General features: G+C 47.0%; 1 protein-coding gene across 1 annotated transcript in view; it reads left to right on the top strand.

Annotated features, from left to right (window-relative positions):
• Positions 1 to 20,382, top strand: part of VEPH1 (ventricular zone expressed PH domain containing 1) — a 220,850-nt gene that overhangs the window by 22,219 nt on the left and 178,249 nt on the right. The window contains exons 3-4 of the mRNA XM_049099858.1: positions 614 to 829; positions 11,149 to 11,323. Coding sequence (XP_048955815.1) covers positions 614 to 829; positions 11,149 to 11,323 — 391 coding nt within the window. The remainder of the gene's footprint in view (positions 1 to 613; positions 830 to 11,148; positions 11,324 to 20,382) is intronic.

Genomic DNA, 20,382 nt, shown 5'->3' with positions numbered 1-20,382 from the left:
CAAATTAGAGTGATGGGCCTGTTTTTTTTCACATTTAGATGTTTGGGAGGGTCATATAACCTCTCAATAAAGAGGATTAGATATCTGAGTTGAATGAGAGGAAATGTGGTTGGGGAAAGCTAACATGGATTTGGTAGTTACCTGAACCGAAAAGAGAGAGCCGAAATGATGTGTTTTCGGTTGCGTAGAGAAAGAGAAAGAATGTTTATGAGGGGAAATTAGAGGGTGGTTTGAAACATTTCACAAAAATTACTGAAATGCCAGAGCAAAAAAGTCAACCCTGACCTGTAATGGACTTGGAAACTGAAACAGCCCGAAAATTAAACCTACTTGGCAAGTGAATAATTAAGCTTCTTTGGCCTCTCCTCGCTCCCCGGCTGTGGTCTGTGAGAGCAGGAGCCCGCTCCGTTTCTGCACGTTTGCATGTGGCCTTGTCCACGAGATTCTCATCTCCAGGGAAGAAGGCCCTCATTGTGTTGGGGCTTCCCAACCTCACCCCTTGGCACGTGGTACGGCACGCCCACTTGCTAAATGAATAAGTTGGTATTTTGTCGGTCCTTTGAAAGATAGCTTTCCAGAGTGTTCTTTAACATGAAGGTTTTCTTTCAACTAGGATTACCAAACCAATAACAATGACCAGGCAGTGGTTGAAGTCTGTATCACGCGAATCACCACAGCCATCAGAGAGACGGGGTCGATTGAAAAGCATGCCAGAGCCCTGGTGGGACTCTGGGACTCCTGCCTGGAACACAGCCTGAGACCCTGTGGCAAGGACGAAGACACTCCCCATGCGAAAATTGCTTCTGATATCACGAGTTGCATTCTGCAGGTACGTCCGCGCTCGACATCACGCTATTTGATACTGTCTTTGCGACTTAGGTGAACATGAGGCACCTCTGAACCAAGAGCTCACGTTTCTGTAGCCTTTTGGCGCTGTAAAAAGATACCACAAGCCATCCCTAGCGGAGCCCGACAAGGTTCCGAGAGCCTCTGCTGCCTGCCAGACACAGTGTGGGAAAGTCAAAGTCCTACCACAGCAAGCCCCGGGCTACGTAGCGAGATAGGACGCGTACATATTAGAACTTAACAGGGAGGCATGCCAAGATCCAAAAGATGAAAAATTTCCTGGAAAATTCAGGAAAAAACAAAACAAAACAAAAAAACCTGTTTACCCAACAAGACCAAAGGGGGGTGGAGTCAGGACTGAGGGGCCACGAGCTTGGAATATGTGGAGAGAAGCGACTATGCCATCTTTAAGACTTCTCGAGGTATTCGAACAATCCATGCTAATAATACCTGCCTATTCTAATCATGCCTGGCTGGCTCGCTCGGTAGGTTGGTAGATCATGCGACTCTTGACCTCAGGGCCATGAATTCGAACCCCATGTGGGGCGTGGGGCCTACTAAATAAAAAAAAAAAAAAATTCCTTCCTCTTGGTGTAAACATGAATTTAGAATTCGGGCTCAGCCACAAACCAATTACGTAAGATCGAAATGGCGGGGAAGTCACTTAACTTGCTAAGCTACGGTTTCTTGCCTATAAAATACGGGTGGAACGACATTGTCTAGGACAGATTTTACCAACCGGTAAATATTGGTGATGTGGATAGGCGTTTCTCAGGAGAGAATCCTGGGATCAAATGAGTCTGGAAGCACTGGATTCAGTGTTTCCCTGTTGGGCTGCCATCTGTTTCGTGGCATAGTAGAGGCTCTGGAAAACGGTGGGATTTAGAAAGCTGGTCACTTTTGCCGAGCACCGTGTTTTTGATTCTGATTTGCCCGTGGAACTTCCTTTCCCCTCCCTACCCCCAACACAACATCTATGAATATCTCTGAGAACTATGGTTTCGGAGCAAGTTCCAGAAATCCTGGTGATGGGGAAGTGTCCAGCACTGTGTGTGACATCTAATACTGGCCTCCTTTCTTCTCCTCCTCCTTCTTCTTCCTCCCCGTCCCCCTTCCCTTCCTTTCTCTCCTCTCCCTCGCCCCCTCTCCTTCCTCTTCACAGTTGTCCATACTTAACGGGAGCATATTCCGCTTTGTCTGTCTAGTCCAGACACTGGTCAAGTGAACAAAAGACTGTCCGTACCTGTCACACCGTCTTTCCTTTGTCTCCAGGGTGAGAGATAGGAGGGGAGGAAACGGGGGTTTCAGCACAATCAGGGACAGGTTAATGCTGCGTGGCTATAACAACAAAGACCTAATACATCTGTTCTCCACTGATAATTGAATGTGTCATTGACGTTCATCCGACGTATAGATCATTTCACTCCAAAGTGCCATCCCACAGACGTTCAACAGAAATTCCCCAATCGTCTGTACTGGGCAGCCCCCACCGTGATTTCAGAGCTCCTGCCGTGGACTCCCGAGTGGCGCCATCTGGTAGAAATGGACCGTAAGCTACGAGCGTGAGCCACGTGTGGGATTTCAAAGTTTCTAGTAGCCACGTGAAGAAGAAGAGAAAAGGAACCGATGAAACTCGCTTGATAATACGTTGCCCTTAACCCAGGATGTCCAAACTATTATTATTTCAGCGTGTGATCAATATGAAGGTCAACGAGCTCTTTTACTTCTGTTGTAAACCACATGTCGGAAAGCCGGCGTGTGCTTTTGCACATGGTCCTTGGACGTGGCCACCCTTGCGCCCCGGCGTCGGCACGACTAGCGAGCCAGGAGGCCTCCGTGCGTGGAGAGCACACTCGCAAAGGGTTACGAGCAACGCGCGGCGACTTCACGGGGTAGAGAGGTGGAGCGCGAGGGCGTTTCCAGCCAACAGAACCTTCCAGGCTTGTGTCACAGTCCAGATCTGCGACCTGAGATCGAAGTCAAAGAATTTATGAGCAGGCCGCCCTCCAAAATGCTCCGAATTTAAACGTGCAGGGGATGTTTCATTCTGGGCAGAGGCCTTGGGTGTCCTACAAGGGGTTGGCGGTTGGGGAGCAAATGGACACGCTACCCCGCCTGCCCGTCAGGGGCCCCCGGGCGATGAATTTGCGAGACAGTTGAGAGCAGAGCCTTACGCGTAGGCCCTGGCATCTGGGGCAGGGACAGAGAACAGGCCCAGGGACAAGCTCTGGGCTGAGAGGGACAGTGAGTCACGGGTGGGGACTGCAGCCTGCAGGGCCAGTGCGGGCACCTCGGCTCCCAGGCGGCAGAGGCATGAAGAGGAAGGCAAGAGGCCCCACGGGCAACTCTGCTTGCGGCCAAGGCCTGGTGAGCCGTCCAGGCCCCCCCCGGGGATGTGGCTCCAGAAAGTCAGCCCCGGGGACCGAAGGCGAGGCTGTGGTTGCAGCTTTGCTGTTTAGCTTTGATCGGATTTGAAGGGAAACGTTTTTGGCCTGTGGTAAATATCGAAAACAGGATTTTGTACCACATGTAATTTAGGTTCTTGTGGGAACCATGTAAAAATCCAGATGACTCCTATTCTGCTCTGCTTTTTTTAGGAAAATAAAATAGTAGATCAACTTTAAAGCCAACCGCACCCCGCCCCCCAAAAATGAGAAAACAACAAAGAAACAGAGTCCTTCTGCACCCGTCTAGCTCCCCAGATAAGCCACGCCGGAATCGCACTGCCAGGCACAGACCTTCCAGCTGTTCCCACATCTGTGGCCATTTTACCCATTTTTTTTTTTTCCTGGCCATTTCTGTTTCATCTCGAGCTAAATAGGTTCACACACACGGCAACCTTCTGTCCTTTCCTCCCCAGATTGCTTTTGCAACCTGTACTGCAAACCTACGTCAGGTGCCTCGTTCCTTTTCCACTTTACTGATTATATATATTTAATTCTTTTCTTGGCCCCCACGTTTATGAACTCGCCACACTTACCTTAAAATGGTTCTTAAAAATCCTGGTAGTCGCCTTCTACACGGGCCTCAATACAAAATCCGTGCCCGTATGACCTGCACCTGCGAGTCTGGGTTTCTTTGGCCCCCAGCGACACGCTTTTACAAACCTTCCCCACGTCCCTGAACACGTCTCGCAAGCTGTCCTTCATAAAACAGAGGGTGGACCAGGGGATCTCTCGGCAAACCTTCTGCTCTAAAATTCTGCGTCCTGGAGGACGCCCTGAGACGTAGCATGGCAAAGAGCCTCGGAGCTGGAGGGCTCCTGGGTCCAGCGCCCTTGGTCTTACACGCACGGGAGCCTGGAGGTTACCTTGTGGCTCCTTCTGCATCTGTGAAAGAGGCACAGCTCTCCATGCTGCTCATGAGAACCATCTCTTCTCCTACAAGCTCTCCATCTGTGGCCCAGCCACTCTCCAGAAGGATCTATCTCACGCCTCAGCTTCCCCTGACCAGGTTGCTAGGTGGAGTTGGCCAATGCCTCTTGCTTTGCCTCCAGAGGAGCCCTGAGAGGGAAGATACTCCTCTGAGGCACGTTGCATCCTAGGATGAATTCAAGCCCGGAGGGGCCTGCAGAAAGTAAAGATGCACCTGAGGGAGACCGTGATGATTGTCATAGCTGAGGTGCGAGAATGGATTTCCGGCTTGGGTGGCCAGGCCCACCGCGGGGACGTCGAGTCGGTGCCTGGTTTGCTAGCGAAGGCGGTTAGAGCATCTGTGCCAGCCCAACCTTGTGCAGGGCTGTCGCCAGGTCAGCTCAGCGGGCTCTCTCCTCCTCCAGCTCTGCTCATGTCGTGGGGACTGCGTGAACAAGGGGAAGGGGCTGTCGGGGGGGGGGCAGGAGGGAGGAAGACAGACAGCCCTCGAACTCACGTGGAAATCAGAAAGTATTTACTTCTCTTCTTCTGTCGATGGACCACCTGCCCGTTCACCGTGATCCCACACTTCAGTGTTCCTCTTGCCCCTCGGGTGGAAGCTGCGTGAACAGGCGTTGCCGGGGGGCCCTGGACGTTCCCGAGGGCAAGTCCTCCGCAGCTCCTAGGGGCAGAATGGGTCCGCTCGGTCCAGATCTTTATCCACGAGGCGATCCCGGTTCCACCGCCTACTTGCAGGGAGATCCCGGGCGGTTCCATCTCTCTGTGCCTCCGCTTCCTCGTCCGCAAAATGCTGCCGCCGCCCCGTGAGGCTGAGGATTAGTCATTAGGGGATGGACGTAAAGTGCTCGGGACGCGGGAAATGCTGCTCAGGTGCTCGATTGGCATCTGCAGAAAACTCTAAAGCAGCACTTACTGCTTCCCGACGAGCTGTCGTTTAATCATTTATTGTAGCCGTTGTTCACTGCTTGTCTCTCCCTCCCCCAAACAGAAGCCGTGTTTGCATGATGTCGCCCCAGCACCCGGCGTAGCAAAGGGCACATAGTAAGGGCTCGGAATAGTATTTATCGAATGATGAATGGGTGAATGAATGAACAAATGAAGGATTGGATAGATCAGGAGATGTGACTGCCCTCTGGATTCTGCAGAACAGCTGTGTTTCTCCCTAGAATGGGTCTCCGTTGTGCCACACAAGACAAAAAAATGGGAGGAGCCTGGGACACAACCTCCCAGGGTATTGAGACCCACTCCTTGTTACCTGTCTGAAAACACCCTGGGAAAGTCTAGGCGCATGTGCCATTTAGATCTCATGTGCACCCCCAAGCTGCTAAGAACCAAGCATTTTATACATAAATCCAAGATTTGATTATCTGATCAGTGATGTGGGATGAAAAAAACCATAAAACAGTGATTTTAATAAAGGACACTCACTATTTCTCGAGCTTTCTCTTTTATGGCTGGTCGTTGAATTCAAAGCCCAAGAGCCAACGAGCTTTTCCGTTGCTCTCAGCTCAGCTAGATATCCCCTTTACTTAGCTTTATTCTTTTCTGTTTTAAAACTCTGGGAAGTGTTCCCGAAGCGCATGTTTTCAAAAGGAAAACCCGCACCAAAGCTCAAATCAGCGCTAATCTAGTCAAGAAATATAATTCTTGGCGTCCACAGAACAAAGACCTTTTGGTTTGCTTCTGTAGCTGAAAAAATTAACCGTGCCCGCGAGCAAGTCTCTCCATCTCCGCTGTAGCTCACTGGCTTTGTGCCCCGAGTACCGGGCACTGAGTTGCGGGGTGATAGGCACGCCGGCACGCTCACACCTGCCCTGGGGGGCAGGGCCCGTCGTCAGCCCCGTTTCCAGCGGCCGTTAAAGTGGTTTGTTTGTGCCGGTGACCACGGGGCCCTCTCTGCACGTGTACCCGTAGCCTTCCTCTGATCTAAATAATCCTAAAGATAAAACAAATTCACGGGCCCGAGATCTGCTGCATTATCAAGTCCTTTTGCTTCGCTTAGGAGTGAGCTCAGCATTAGCAGGAGGCTGTAGGGTGCCTGTCAGACCCGCGGGACCCGAGTCTGTCCAGACTCGGCTTGGCTTCCCAGGCCGCACTCAGTGGCCCTGGCTTCTCGATACGCTACAGGCGGTCTCGACACCATGTAGGCATGGGAAGCCCTCGGGAGTCATTCCTTGGTGTTTATACAAACCATTTGCTCTTTGCTTAATGTTGTACTTCTGCTGTCATTTGAGAGATTTCCGGGGGACGTATGTGGGAGGAAAATAGGAAAGTCGAGTGTGTTGAAGTTTTGTTTTGTTTTTAAAATAATGACGTTATGCTCTTATTGTTTTTATTTGACTTTAATTGCATTTTATTTATTTAATTGCATTTTATTTATTTATTTCCTTTATTAGTTTCAGGGGTAGAATTTAGTGAGTCGTCAGCTGCGTACAACACCCAGCGCTCGTCACATCCCATGCCCTCCTCAGTGCCCATCACCTGGTTACCCCATCCCCACACCCACCTCCCCTCCAGCAACACTCAGGTTGTTTCTACGGTTCAGCATCTCTTTCGATTTGCCTCCCTATTTTCATCTTATTTTATTTTTTCCTTCCCTGCCCCTATGCTCATCTGGGTTGTTTCTTTAATTCCACATATGAGTGAAATCATATGGTATTTGTCTTTTTCTCACTGACTTACTTCACTTAGCATCATACCCCCTCGTCCCATCCTCATCATTGCAAAGGGCAAGGAGTCTTTCTTTCTGATGGCTGAACAATATTCATCTCTCAATATTCATCCACACCTTCTTTATTCAGTGGATCAAGAATCAATGATCAATGGATACTGAGGCTCCTTCCACCGTTTGGCTGTCGTGGACACTGCTGCTGTGAACATCGGGGTGCAGGTGCCCCTTCAAATCACTATGTTTGTATCCTTTAGATAAACACCTTGTAGTGCAACTGCTGGGGCGTAGGGCAGCTCTATTTTTAGCTTTTTGAGGGACCTCCACACTGTTTTCCAGAGCGGCTGCACCAGCTTGCATTCCCACCAGCACTGTAACAGTTCCCTTTTCTCCGCATCCCCGCCAACATCTGTTGTTTCCTGTCTCGTTAATGTTTAGCCGTTCTGACAGCTGCGAGGTGGCATCTCATCGTGGTTTTGATGTCTTCGGAGAAATGTCTGTTCACGTCTTCTGCCCATTTCTTGACTGGACTTTTTGTTTTTGGGGTGTTGAGTTTGATAGGTTCTTTATAGATCTTGGATGCTAGCCCTTGATCTGATAAGACATTTGCAAATATCCTCTCCCATTCTGTAGGTTGTCTTGTAGTTCTGTGGACTGTTCCCTTTGCTGCGCAGAAGCTTTTTATCTTGACGACGTCCCAATAGTTCATTTTTGCTTTTGTCTCACTTGCCTTTGGAGACGTGTCTTGCAAGGAGTTGCTGTGGCCGAGGTAAAAAGGTGGCTGCCTGTGTTCTCCTCTAGGATTTTGGTGGATTCTTGTCTCACATTTAGGTCTTTCATCCGTTTTGAGTTTAACCAGAGTGTGAGAGAGTAGTTCAGCTTTATTTTTCTGCATTTTTAGAAGTATGATGTCACTGTTTTTTAATAATGACATTATTACTGTTAAAAAAAAAACTACACATTTCACTAAGAATCACATCTCAAAAACTTTAGTAGCTGCCTACTGTTTTTCTCTGGAGCGTCTAGAACTGTTGTAAGAAGAATATAATGGAATTGGTTCTTTCATGGTTGCCGGCAAACTTTAGCTCACCCCCCGAGGTTTAAAGATATCAGTCGCTGCAAATACCGATTTTCATTGATCTTTCATTGTCTGGGTTCACAGTTAGTAGGAACATGAGTTGTACTTCCCAGTGCCACCATCTGGGGTTTCTAAGCCCGTTACAGGTGAATGTGCTTGGAGATGTATTCCTCTAACGAAACATGTGTACTTCTCTACCTGCAAGTTGTTCTTGGTAAGGACTCAGATTTGGTCAAGTAAACCCGGGCACAAAGTTCTTTGTTGGAAAGCTCTGAGAAGAGTTGTGTGATTGTGTTCCACTCAAAACTTGGGCTTTGTTCAGCCACGACAGGGATAAAGATGTGTCGTCTAAAAGTTAAACTAGCGAAAGTCTACACGTAATGGGCAGATTGGCTGTCTGCAGGGCAAACCAAAAAATTATATGGGTGGCACTGAGGGGTTTGGGAAATGCCCATATGCGGTAATTGAGGTAACTTGACTATAATAACCCCAAGGGAGCAGATATAGAAGAAGATTATGATAGAGAAAATGAACACGCCAACCGGCCCTGCTAAACAACACCGCATCCTAAATATATACTCTGAAGAGAACGTCAGCAGAGGGGAGGATGCTCAGTGGGGGGTCATTATTAGGGCACAATTAGCACAATTACCCAGCACCGTTCTATGTGTGTGTTGGGGGATGGTGAGGGCTGGTAGAGACCAAGTCTGATGGATAGGAAAGTTCCCATCAGTTACTAGAGATGGGGATTTGGTTATGGGGTAGGATTGCTATTTTAGTCATGGCCCGGATGACGTAACCCTCAGGATCTCTCTTTGCTCTTATCTGATTTTATGCCCGTCAGTGACCATTCTGGTTAGTAATCTGGTTCCTGCAATCCTGATAATGTGAAAGAGTCTGACCTAGGAAAGACCCTCGCTGTAGACAAGTAAGCTAGCATGCCTGATTATGCACCGGGCTTTTGGAAATCCCTTGGTGTGAGTTAGCATCAGTGGGTGCAAACAATTCTGTCTGGCCTGACTAAGCACACCCTCAGACTTCTAAAGCTGAAAGGCAGGGCCCAGCCAGCCTCCCAGGGAGGCCTCACAGCTCATCACATCAGTAATGGCCCAGTCCAATCAGGCCCAATTAAGTTCACCGGGAGAGGAAGTGCTCTAGATAAAGTCAAAGCGTCGTATCAGAGAAGTCTGGCCGCCAGCCATGGTCCTAATAGTCAGACGGGGTTAGGAGCTCTCGGAAGGATCAGGACACAGCCTCGTGAGCGGAAGGCTGCAGAAGCACGAGGTCTGGCACAAAGCGGGAGGGCCAGGACTCCGGCGTGGCTGACGTGGCCGCGCAGTACCAGGTGGGGGTTCGAGTACCTACTTCCTCTGCTCAGGAGTCAGATTGACCCTGGGATCTGGAAAACGGCTAGAACTACAGAAACGGTCTACTTTTGTTTCTAGGGACTGAGGGGGCAAAGCTTAAGCACAAAGGAGTTCATTGACTCCGAAAAATTGGGGGCTAGCATCGGCCTCAGCACAGACTAAAACACGGGGCACAAATGATGTCCCCCAAACCTATTTTTTCTCAACTTGTCTCTTACGTAGATGCGTGTTGCCTTGAGTCTCAGACAGTTTCTCTCCTCCTGAGGCCGCCCCCTGGCAGCAGCTACTCTTGGTCTTCTAGTCTCAATATTTTGGCTTCAGTAGAGGACAGAATGTCTTTCCCAGAGCCTTGCAGTGACTCCTTCGCTGTAATTGGGTAACTTGCCCATTCTTGAACCTTTCATTGGGACCAAAGAAATGTGATTCTCTGATGGGTCAATGTAGTCACATGACCGCTCCTGAAGCCAACGGTGCAAATGCCCTCATTAGAAAGAAGTATCATGGCACCTTGGCCATAGAAGTAGGAATCTGCTAGCAAGTGTGTAATAACTCACTTGCCCAATCAACTAGTCCTGCAAATGGATGGCGTGGAGCTTCAGGCCCATCCTCCGCCATGGCTAGCAGCAACGTGAGCAAGAGAGACGGGAGCAAACGCGTCCCCCCACCCGTGCCTCCCTTCCTATGTTCCTGATGACAACTATCGCAGTAGATTTCCATTTTCTTCATTAGTTGTTCAGTTTCTCAGATGGTTATTGAATTGTGGGAAGTACTAGAGGGAGCAATCGACAGGTCGAACAATAAGAGCATTTTTCGTACCAATGGTTTCAGAAAAACAACTACCTGTTATTTCTACTATGGTGATATGGAGTCCAACAGCGTGCAGTGTGCAAGCTCTGCCTTGTAATTAGGCCGAAGGATGGGTTGACAGAATAGTTGATGGTAGTGAAGACAAACGATTTTTAAGAATACTTTGCATTTTTTTAGCCATTATTCCCTAATTATGCAATTAGATGCTGACGGCACTATTTTATGTATATGAGGATACTGATGGCCAATCACAAAGTAAACCAAAAAGAGAATTATTCTAGGACCCAGATTTTCTTTAGTTTTGAGCCTTCCATCCACTTATTTTTTTCTGAATTTCACTGGCTGCAACTTTAGTTTTTACGATATGGCCAGAGAGCGCCTTATTCAACATTCCTTGGGTTGTTCTCTCCAGTGAACACCTGGGGCGTTCTCGTCACCATCGGGGGCTCCTGGTCACCCTGGCGATCAAGTGCAGCCTCCCGGGCCTGGAAGGCCAGCCCTTTGCTAGTCACGCCCCTTTGGGCCCCCGTCTGGTGCTCAGCTCCGTAGCCCAGCTGTGCCCCCCACCCCATGCTCCCGGGCGGCCCGCACCTGCGCCTCCGGGGTCTGCTCCTTCCTGCCTGCACCCAGGCGCCCCTGTTCATCAGGCCCAGCTGTGACATCAGTCCCTCCAGAAAGTCTTTTTTTTTTCTTTTAAGATTGTATTTATCTGTTCCTGAGAGACCCAGCGAGGGGCAGGGCCGCAGGCCCCATGTGGGCCCATGCAGGCCTGGATCCCGTCCCGGGGTCATGCCCGGGCCCAAGGCGGGCGCCCCACGGTGCAGCCGCCGGGTGTCGGGGGGCCCTCCTGGACACCCCCAGGACGGGCCGGGGCTCGTCCGGCTCCCGGGGGGCTGGCTGTGCCTTCGGGGCCTGCTCTGCCGGCCGCGCCCGGAGGTGCCGGGGTGGGGTGGGCGGGCGGGCGCGGGAGGCCCAGCGAGCGCCCCGTGTGCCCCTGTGCTCCCTCAGAACTACGGCCGGGCCCCCGTGGCGGCGCTGGCCGTGCCCGTGGCGGCGAAGTTCCTGGGCAGCGGCGACGCGGGCGTGTGCGGGAGCGTGTCCAGCTACCTGGCCCTGGCCGCCACGGCGCAGGCCGGCCTCCTGGCCCGGCACACGGACGCCATCGTGGACAGCGCGCTGCGAGGTAGGCCGCGGGCGGCGGGCGGGCGGGCGGGGGCTGCGGGCCGCGGGCCCCGGGGCGCCCCCACCGGGCAGGAGGCTCCCGGCCGCCGAGCCGCCCCTGCTCTCGGGGCAGCCGGGCGCCCCTCGCACCCTGGGTCCCCAAGCAAGGGACGTTAGCGGTGACCGGCCTGACGCGTGACTGTGTCCGGTCCCACCGCCGAGAAGTCCAGCCGGACGCCCCGCTCCCTGCTCCACATTCGACTGGAAGAGACCAAGTTAGTCCAGTCCCGCTGCTCTCTGCCTTACGGTTTGTTGGGGTTTTTGTTTCCTTTGGTTTCACATCTATCAGAAGTCATGTCTTTACATTTTTTTCCTTTTCTTTTTTTTAAATTTGGGATCGGAGAACAGTATACGGTATTGTTTGATATGCATCCAATGTCCCCAGTTGCCATTAGCAGAAATGTAGGAGGCCCGTGAGCATCCGGCCCACGTTTTACTGCCACACACCCCACGTGCTCGAGTTGAACATCAACTCTGTAAAGCTCTCCCAGACCAAGTGTTTCGTAGAGTCCCCAAGGGGGCCCCACAGATGCGCCCTTTCGGGGGTATCCAGACCGGGCCTTGAGCCCAGGCTGTTGGGCTGCGCCTCCCGCCACCCCAGGCCCCGCAAACCCTGTGGCTGCTCCTCCGGAGGTCCCAGGAGCAGATTTCACTGTGCACTGCCTTGGCCGGGGTGGGAGCACCTGTCCTTCTGTGCCGCTACCCCCAGAGCTTCGGGAGCCACCAGTCCTCAGCCCCCCACTTCCGCGTGGCAGCCTGTGGCAGGATCGGGTCGGGGGGACGCCTGTCTTGCTCCTTGGCATCCCACTTTGGTAGACAGGCCTCAGAGTGGGGTTGCTTAGCTCCCGAGGCCAAACCATTCCCAAGTTTGCAGTAAAATGTATCCTTGTGCTGTGCCCAAAACATTCTCTCTCTTTCCTGGGCTCAGCTCTCCAGCTGAGTCAGGCTGGCGAGAAACCAATCATCCGGTTCTCAGGATGACGGTGGCCCTCCAAGGCCTAAGGTTGTTTTTATCGTACCAGACGCTCCCCCTCTGCACCATCTGACCAGCCACCTCAGCGGTCTACTAGGTGCCCACAAATGTCCGACCCCAGGCACAGCCCTGGAAATGCCCTCTGAAGATCTGTCATTGGTATTACGAGTCAGTAGCATTCATGTCTCGTTCTCTTTGGCTATGGGATCGAACTGCTAATTTGACTTTTAATCGTGATACTAAATTTTCTAAAAGCTCAGAAAACCGGTTATGCTTTTTTCACCACCTTGGCTACGTATTTGGGACAGATTTGATAGGATATTACAAACACTTATACACACCATACATTTTAAAATCATGCGAGTCAGACTTGCAAGTAACAGATTTATTGGAGAAAAAAAAATGATTGTTTTTTTGTAGCTGCCAAGAACGTAGCTCATGTATTTGGGGTTTTTTTGCTTTTGTTTTTGTTTTTTAATGCACTTTCAATGACAAATCTTTTGAAACACAAAATGCACTTTCTGAATTCAGGGCAAGCATTTGAAACAAACAAATGATTCAGTTTATTTGATCTGGCATTATAAAAATTACCATAAGAGAAATGATAATCTGACTTATGAGAAGTTGGGACTACATATTTCAGGGCTTAGATTTTTAAGACTAATGTGTCTATTAAACTCCACAACCATTCACGTGAGCCCATCAAACTTAGACCTGCCAAGTAGAGGAGATCTCCCTGTCTCTCGGTAAGTTTTTTGATCTACAAATCTTTGTTATATCTTCTCTTTCTTTCCTTCCCTGATTCCCAACCAGCTTTGGGAGCCATCATTGGGATTTTATTTTTCTCTGCCTATCGTTTTCTCTCGTTTAGATCTTTCTCTTTAGCTTATATTACCTTAATCTGTGTTCTCCCATTTTTCTACTTCTACAGAAAATGCTCAAGTATGGCAGTTTCTTGATTCGATCTTTTTTTTTTTTTTTTTTACGAGACTACAATCACAAAAATTGTGGAATCTTGTGTTGGGACATTAACATGATTCAGCTCAATTACCCAGGCGATGCTTAAATCCCCACCAAGTGGTCATCTACTCAATAGCAATAATGACTATAGTAACAATTATAACTACGATGGCTAAAATTTATCTCATGCTCTCGTTATGCCAAATACTGTATTAAGCACTTTATATGGATTGTATCGTTTAGTCCTCCCAGAAATTCCTTTAACAAAGCACCTTTATTATCTCATTTTACCAATTAGTAGTATTTTTTAAGTAATAGAAACCCCAGGTGTAAATAGCTTGATGATGACAGTGATGGTGATGGTGATGATGGAGACGAGGAAGAAAAGGAAAAGGAGAGGAGGAAAAGGAGGGGAGGAAGAGGAAGAAGAAGAGGGGGAGGAAGAAGAACTTCTTACCAGAACACATGACTGAAAAGGGCATAAGTATATCAGACTTCTCGTGTGGCTTGATTCAGGGCTCAGTGGCAGTCCCAGAAGTCATTACTTAGCTCTGCATCCTTTTGGATTGGATTTCCATGCGCCATGCTATGGCCCTCTGCAGTTTCCAGCTCACATCATCATGAACACCGATTCAGCAAAGAAACTCCATATCCAGTCTCATTGTCTCTATTTGACCTGACCTGGGCCACATGCCCATTTCTGAACCAATCCATCCTTGTTGACAGGGAATACAGGATTTCCACTGACCAGGCTTGGGTAATGAAACACCACCAAAGCAGGAAATGGGGGTCAACTGCAGTAGAACCCCCCGCCGGGGTGCAGATCACTGCCCCCGACCAAATCCAGGGCTGTTGCCAGCAATGCTTAAAGTGAATACTGGGTACCAACAAACAGCTTTATGTATTTACTTTTATCCTTTCAGACTTTCTTTTTTAAAGATTCAACCCGTTGCTTTGGCATAACAAGACCTTATTAGACAATGATTCTCCCATTTCAGTGTATCTACAGTTCTTCCCAGGTTCTTGGCATCTAAATTTTTATGAACAGAACCACTCTACCTTCATTTTAAAATGCTATGGAAGGGCCCCTGGGGGGCTCAGTGGTTGAGTGTCTGCCTCTGGCTCAGGCCATGACCCCGGGGTCCTGGGATTGAGTCCCACGTCGGGCTCCCCACAGGGAGGCTGCTTCTCCCTCTGCCTGTGTCTCTGCTTCTCTTTGTGTGTGTCTCGTGAAGAAATAGATAAAATCTTAAAAAACAAACAAACAAAAAACAACAACAAAAAAACACTAATGGAAAAGTAGACCAGATGGGGCCAGGCAAGGCTTGTGGTATACCAATGGTGACTGCTCCTTCTACTTGGTTGATATTACTCCATTGACCATATTTTTAGGTTGTGTTATACATATGTCTGTCCCCGATTCCAAACCAAATGCCTCCTTTATGCTTGTGAGTCAATCACGAGGGACTGTCAAATGAGCTTATATATTTTTCCCTGAAGGCAAATATTTCAATTGTTCCAAGCCAATTTTTACTTCTTTTCATTATTAATAATAATATGTAAGTAATAATGTTGACTTTTACATGAAATGTAAATAGAAATTGATTTTATTTAAATTGCTTGGACTCCATTTGTCTGTTTTGTATTCTCTGAATTCTCCTAGTAAGAAAGAAATTGAAAAGTCCTTTCCATTTGGAGAAAAGATTAAAACCATGAACGTTATTGCTTTGGTTCAAACTTAAGAGCTAACGGGCCAGAAAAACCTGAATATCCCTATAACAAATAAGGCAATTATGTCAGTACTTTTACATCAACCCCCTCACCCCCAAAAGAAAAAAAATCCTGTCCCATTTACTTTTATAGATCAATCAGAACAAATATGCAAGTAATAATTACAGGCTTGACTGAACTTTTTCAGATAATTGAAAAACATTATCTAGCTAATTCTATGAGGCTAGTATATATGTGATATCAAAACAAGAAAAGGACAACATAAGGAAGGAAAATGCCAGCCCATTTTAATTATGAACATAGATGCACAAATCACAAATAAAAATGACTCCAGCAATGCTTAAGGAAAATAATAGTTAATATTTGCTGAATGCTTCCTGTGTACCATTTTCTGGTCTTTTAACTCATGTAATCCTCCCAATATCTTATGGGGAAAGAACTATTGTTATCCTCATTGTATAAAATTCACAACGATTCGGTTGAGTTTGTCCCAGGAATATAAGAATGTCTTAATATTCAAAATGTAATTCCCCACAGTAAAAGACTAAAAAGTCATGCGATCAGTAAGAGCAAAAATTCAGGACCCATGTATGAAAAGGAAGTTTTTTGAGAGCTAAGAATTTTGCAGAACTTCCTTAAACTGTTTAAGGGAATATCGTATATGTATATATACATATGTATATAAAATTATTATCTATAATTAAGAGACTACTATATATACACCTACATACATATGTATATCTTCTTCTTTTGTAAAATTCAAAGTCTGTCTATGGCAAAAAAAAAAAAATCCCTACAAACTAGTAATAGAAAGGAACATCCTTAATTTAATAAAATGTATCTACAAAAACCTACAACTAAAATCACCCTTAATGGGAAAATACGAAGTTCTTCCCCTTGAATTAAAAATAAGGGCAGCCCGGGTGGCTCAGTGGTTTAGCGCCACCTTCAGGCCAGGGTGTGATCCTGGAGACCCAGGATCGAGTCCCACGTCGGGAATAAATTAATAAAATCTTTCAAAAAAAATAAAGTAAATAAAAATAAAAAATAAGACAAGGATGTCACTTAGGTAACAAATTTATTTCAGCTTAAATAATATCAGAAGTAATTTAGTATTTTGTGACATCACCTTTTCAGGGTGGGAGTCATTTTTCAGTATTCCTGAATAATTCTCCAAACTTGTTCTTTGCCATGTAGATGCTTAGGAGAGCCTGCCTGGTATTGGCATATGACAGCAGTGCTGAGTACAGCATCATTTAGCACATCTTTTACCCAGGAGGCTGACAATGTTATTGGAGAACCTGCAAATGAGGATATCTCCAAGTGGAAGGGGTTACTTGAGGGCATCTAGGGAAACCCTTTCCAAATTTTGCTTTGGATCTCTGTGATGCGCGCATCACTACCTTCAACACTAAAAGCAATGATGTCTCTTCCTCTGCATTTCTGAATCAGTGGGCGTAATAAGGAAATACGCCTCTCCGTCAGCGTGCCCGTTACCCGGTCCTCTGGCACAGACCACAAGATGACCTCAAATGATTGGAAACTTAAGTAGAAAGTCTTTGGAAAGAAAATGTAATATTGTCTCAGCAAGAGTCCAAATTCCTTTCTGACTTACTGGCAATACTCTAGAAGAGACTGTCTAGTTAATTATGATAAATTCACCTCATTTCTTTCTCTATGTGAGACAACATTTCAAGCCACTGATTGGTGAGCCGTCTCTGAAAATAGAGATAAAAAATCAACCTCTCATTTATTATGGTAGTAGTGATATGGGCCACATAGGCTGAGGTGAGGCCTAAGTAGATAAAGAAGTTATACTTTGCACAATGCCGGGCACGTAGTTCATCCAGGGTTACAGCGATTCTTCTTATCATTATCATAATCAACATCATTGTCGTTGTCATCCCTAATTGGGCATCTGCCATGTACCGGGGCCATATTAAAATATTAAAGGCAGAACCGGATTCATCTGTGGAGTTTATAATCCTTGGGGAGATACTTAGCCATTAAAAATTCATAATACAATTATTCTTAAAGAACAAAGTTTTTAAGTTCACCATATTATAGGTTGTTGAGAAAGAATGTGTTAATCCAATTTCCAGGAAACAGGCTGCTAAGCAATCTTATTAAGAATATTCAAACTGAATAATAATGCACATAGGGAAATATTAAAAATGATGCTCTACGACGCCAACCAAGTGTGGATCAAGAAATAGAGACACGTCTTGAGACAGAAAAGGGCCTCTTCTGAATTGTTAACCAGGGCTGGGATCAATTGCAGGCCAGGGTTTGCACCTTCTTGACTCCACCAGCAGATGTTGCTGTGAAGTAAAATAAGGCCTTCCCAGCGAGGAACACGCGGGCTGGCCTCTGAGAATGATCCGCAATATAAGGGAATTTTTATATTCCCTTATTTGTTTGTATTTTTTGCACCTTTGCTTCTTTTTTAAATTTAACCCACTGGGAACGACTTGGAAAAACTTTTTTAAGGACAACTTTCATTTCAAATGTCATGTTATGGTTTACAAAGTACTATTAGATACGCCATCAGTTTTTTTTTTTTTTTCGCCATCAGTTTTTATGTCATTTTCATAATAACCCTTCTGTTAGGGAGGCAAGTCCTGTTATCGCTAATTTCTTGGCTAATGTGAGACTCAGAAAGATTAGCTGGCAGGCCGGGCTTCTAGATGGTCGGCGATGGTGCTCTAGGATTCGAATGGTGAACTTCCCAGCCCGAGCCCAGCACACTTTCTTCCACGGTCCAGATCTATAAAACTGAATGCAAGCATCAATAATCTCAGTTTTCCAGTTCATTGAATCCACAAATATAGACGTGAATGTTTATAATCACTCTGCCCAAGATTTTTAACTTTTTGAGTGCTATTTGTTAAGTGGCTAAAAGACAGTTCTGGAAACATTTGGCCTTAGTAAGCTTCTGAAGGAAGAGCTTCCTGATACAAAATTTAACAAAAAAGTAAAATATCAGTGATAATTTCTTCTCTTTGCAAATGTAATTGTTAAAGTGAAGTTAACTAAGTAATTGTAAATACCAAACTCTAAAATTCTGCAATAGACCCTTTGTAGTAAAAGGTTCTGAATAGATTTTTAAAGGAATTAACATTTCACTAAATTTTAGATTATATTGGACAAGGAAAATGTATCAACTGTATTTTGTTCATATATTCATATATCCCTCTGCAAAAATATTGTCCTGACGTCCATACATATGTAGGTACTAGAGTAACAAAGTGACAGACTGTCACCATTTGCCTAGAACTGGAGTTTTCTGGGACATAGGACTCTCAGTGTGGAAGCTGGGACAATCCCAGGCAAACCAGAACAGTTGGTCACACTAGCACATGCACAGAATATTTTATATTTTATATTTTATATATATAATGCATTTTTTCCTCGTAGTGACTTGAGTCATCTTGCAAAATTATTTAATAATGTTGTGATATAGGGATGCCCTTAACAACCATTCTGGCAAATGAAACTCTTTGCCAATGTGCCAGACTAAGCCAGCATACTGATACTTCTTTATAGAAATTTTATCTCCGTTTTATACATTTCTTACCTCTTCCTTTTGCAAATATTATGCATTACGGAACTCATTAAATGATATTAAGAAAAAAAAAAAAAGCCAGATAGCCAACAACTGAGAATTTGTAAAATGTATTTTCTAAGTGTAGTCTCTGAATGCTTTGAGGAGATAAAGTGTTTTTTCAATTTTTTAAAAAAATTGTTCTACTGGATCATATTAGGTGATCAAACACTAGTGGATTTTTTAAAAAATATTTTGTTTACTCATGAGAGACACACAGAGAGAGGCAGAGACCCAGGCAGAGGGAGAAGCAAGCTCCATGCAGGGAGCCCAATGTGGGACTCGATCCCATGACCCCGGGGTCACGGCCTGAGCGGGAGGCAGACGCCCAACGGCTGAGCCCCCCAGGGGCCCTCACTGGTGGATTTACAGTGACAGAAGTGCCGTTTTCTCCCTGTTAAAGCAGCGCAGGAAGAGGCAGCCCAGGCCTGGCGAGGCAGCTCCGCACCCGGGAGCCCAGGCGCCTTCTGTGCGGTGGCAGGACCGCCCGCCGCCGAGGTTGCCAGAACTCCTGCCGTCATTGCCCTATTCCAATCAGGCAGAAGGAAGGAGGGAGAGAGAATCCCGTTCAGTGTATTCCAGCATCAGCCGGGGCATCGGCCCCTGGCCGCACCTCGCTGTCACTGATGCTGGGAAACAGAGACTTCACCCGAGTGGACACACCCACCATGTGAACCTAAATTCTGTTCCTTTGGAAAAGAGGGAAAATAGGTCTTAGGAGACGGTCGGAAGTCCCCTGGAACACTTACCCAGGGTTACTGCTGTAGCAGATGAAATTCCTGCTTCTGTAACCCAGCAATTGCTTGGTTTTCTGCTCTCTGCTGCTTCTTTACCCTCCATGTGTAATTCCCATAGAAAAACTAAAAACGCCCCCAGGTTTAGCTCTGTCGGCGTAGGCGTTTGCATGCATTTTGGCCTGCGTCGTCTAGGATCTCTTGAGCTGATCTAATTCCTGCTGAGATGTGGAAATTGAAAGCATGCCTGACTCTCTGTTTATGGTCGGGTCCGGCGTTTCTTCTTCCAGTTAAGCATTCCAGTCATGGACATAATGGCTAAAGAAGGATTTACGTCTGGCCACGGTGTAATCTCCAAGGGCCCGAGACTGGCCCTCGGCCTCATAACTGTGTACACTCTTCCTAGAGATCCATCAGGCTGATTTTGCGGGTCTCACAAGCGGGATGAAGCTCGACTGCTATCACGAGCATCCTCAAAGATTCCTAGAATCATGACATCTTATGGCTAAAGGCAGTGAGACCAATCCCCTTGTTTTACTGAGAAGACCCAGAGGAGTTAAGTACCTTGCCTAAGGACACTCAACTAGTCCGTTATAAAATGTGGTTTGATAACTACTCCCGGCCCTATGCTCCAAATCTCACAAACCAGAGGTGACCTGTGGTTGTCCAGACCCGTCCTTAGGCGAACACATCATCACTGTGGCTCTACATTTGCTGCTGATGTTCAGGAGCAGCTTTGGGATGGTCTTCTCTTTGCCCCAAAAAGCATTTACAGGAGAACACTAGTGTGGCGGAGAGTGACCTCCCCATCTGTAGGGTGAAGGACCTTGACCGTCCTTTCTTCATGCACGAGTAAGAGAATGGGGTACGCTTTAAGGGCAGGAATCATTGTTTTTCCAGATTCTTTGATCTTCCCAGGAATGGCCCTCACCACGGATATTTGGGGAACTCTGATAATTTATGTGTGTTTCTGTGTTCCACAGGGCAGAGTGTCATATGTGGTCAAAGGGACTTAGACA

The sequence above is a fragment of the Canis lupus genome, chromosome 23 (genome assembly GCF_003254725.2).
Source record: "Canis lupus dingo isolate Sandy chromosome 23, ASM325472v2, whole genome shotgun sequence".
NCBI lineage: Eukaryota > Metazoa > Chordata > Mammalia > Carnivora > Canidae > Canis > Canis lupus.
The sequence above is the reverse complement of the archived record's forward strand: the minus strand, read 5'-3'. Positions and strand labels throughout refer to the sequence as shown.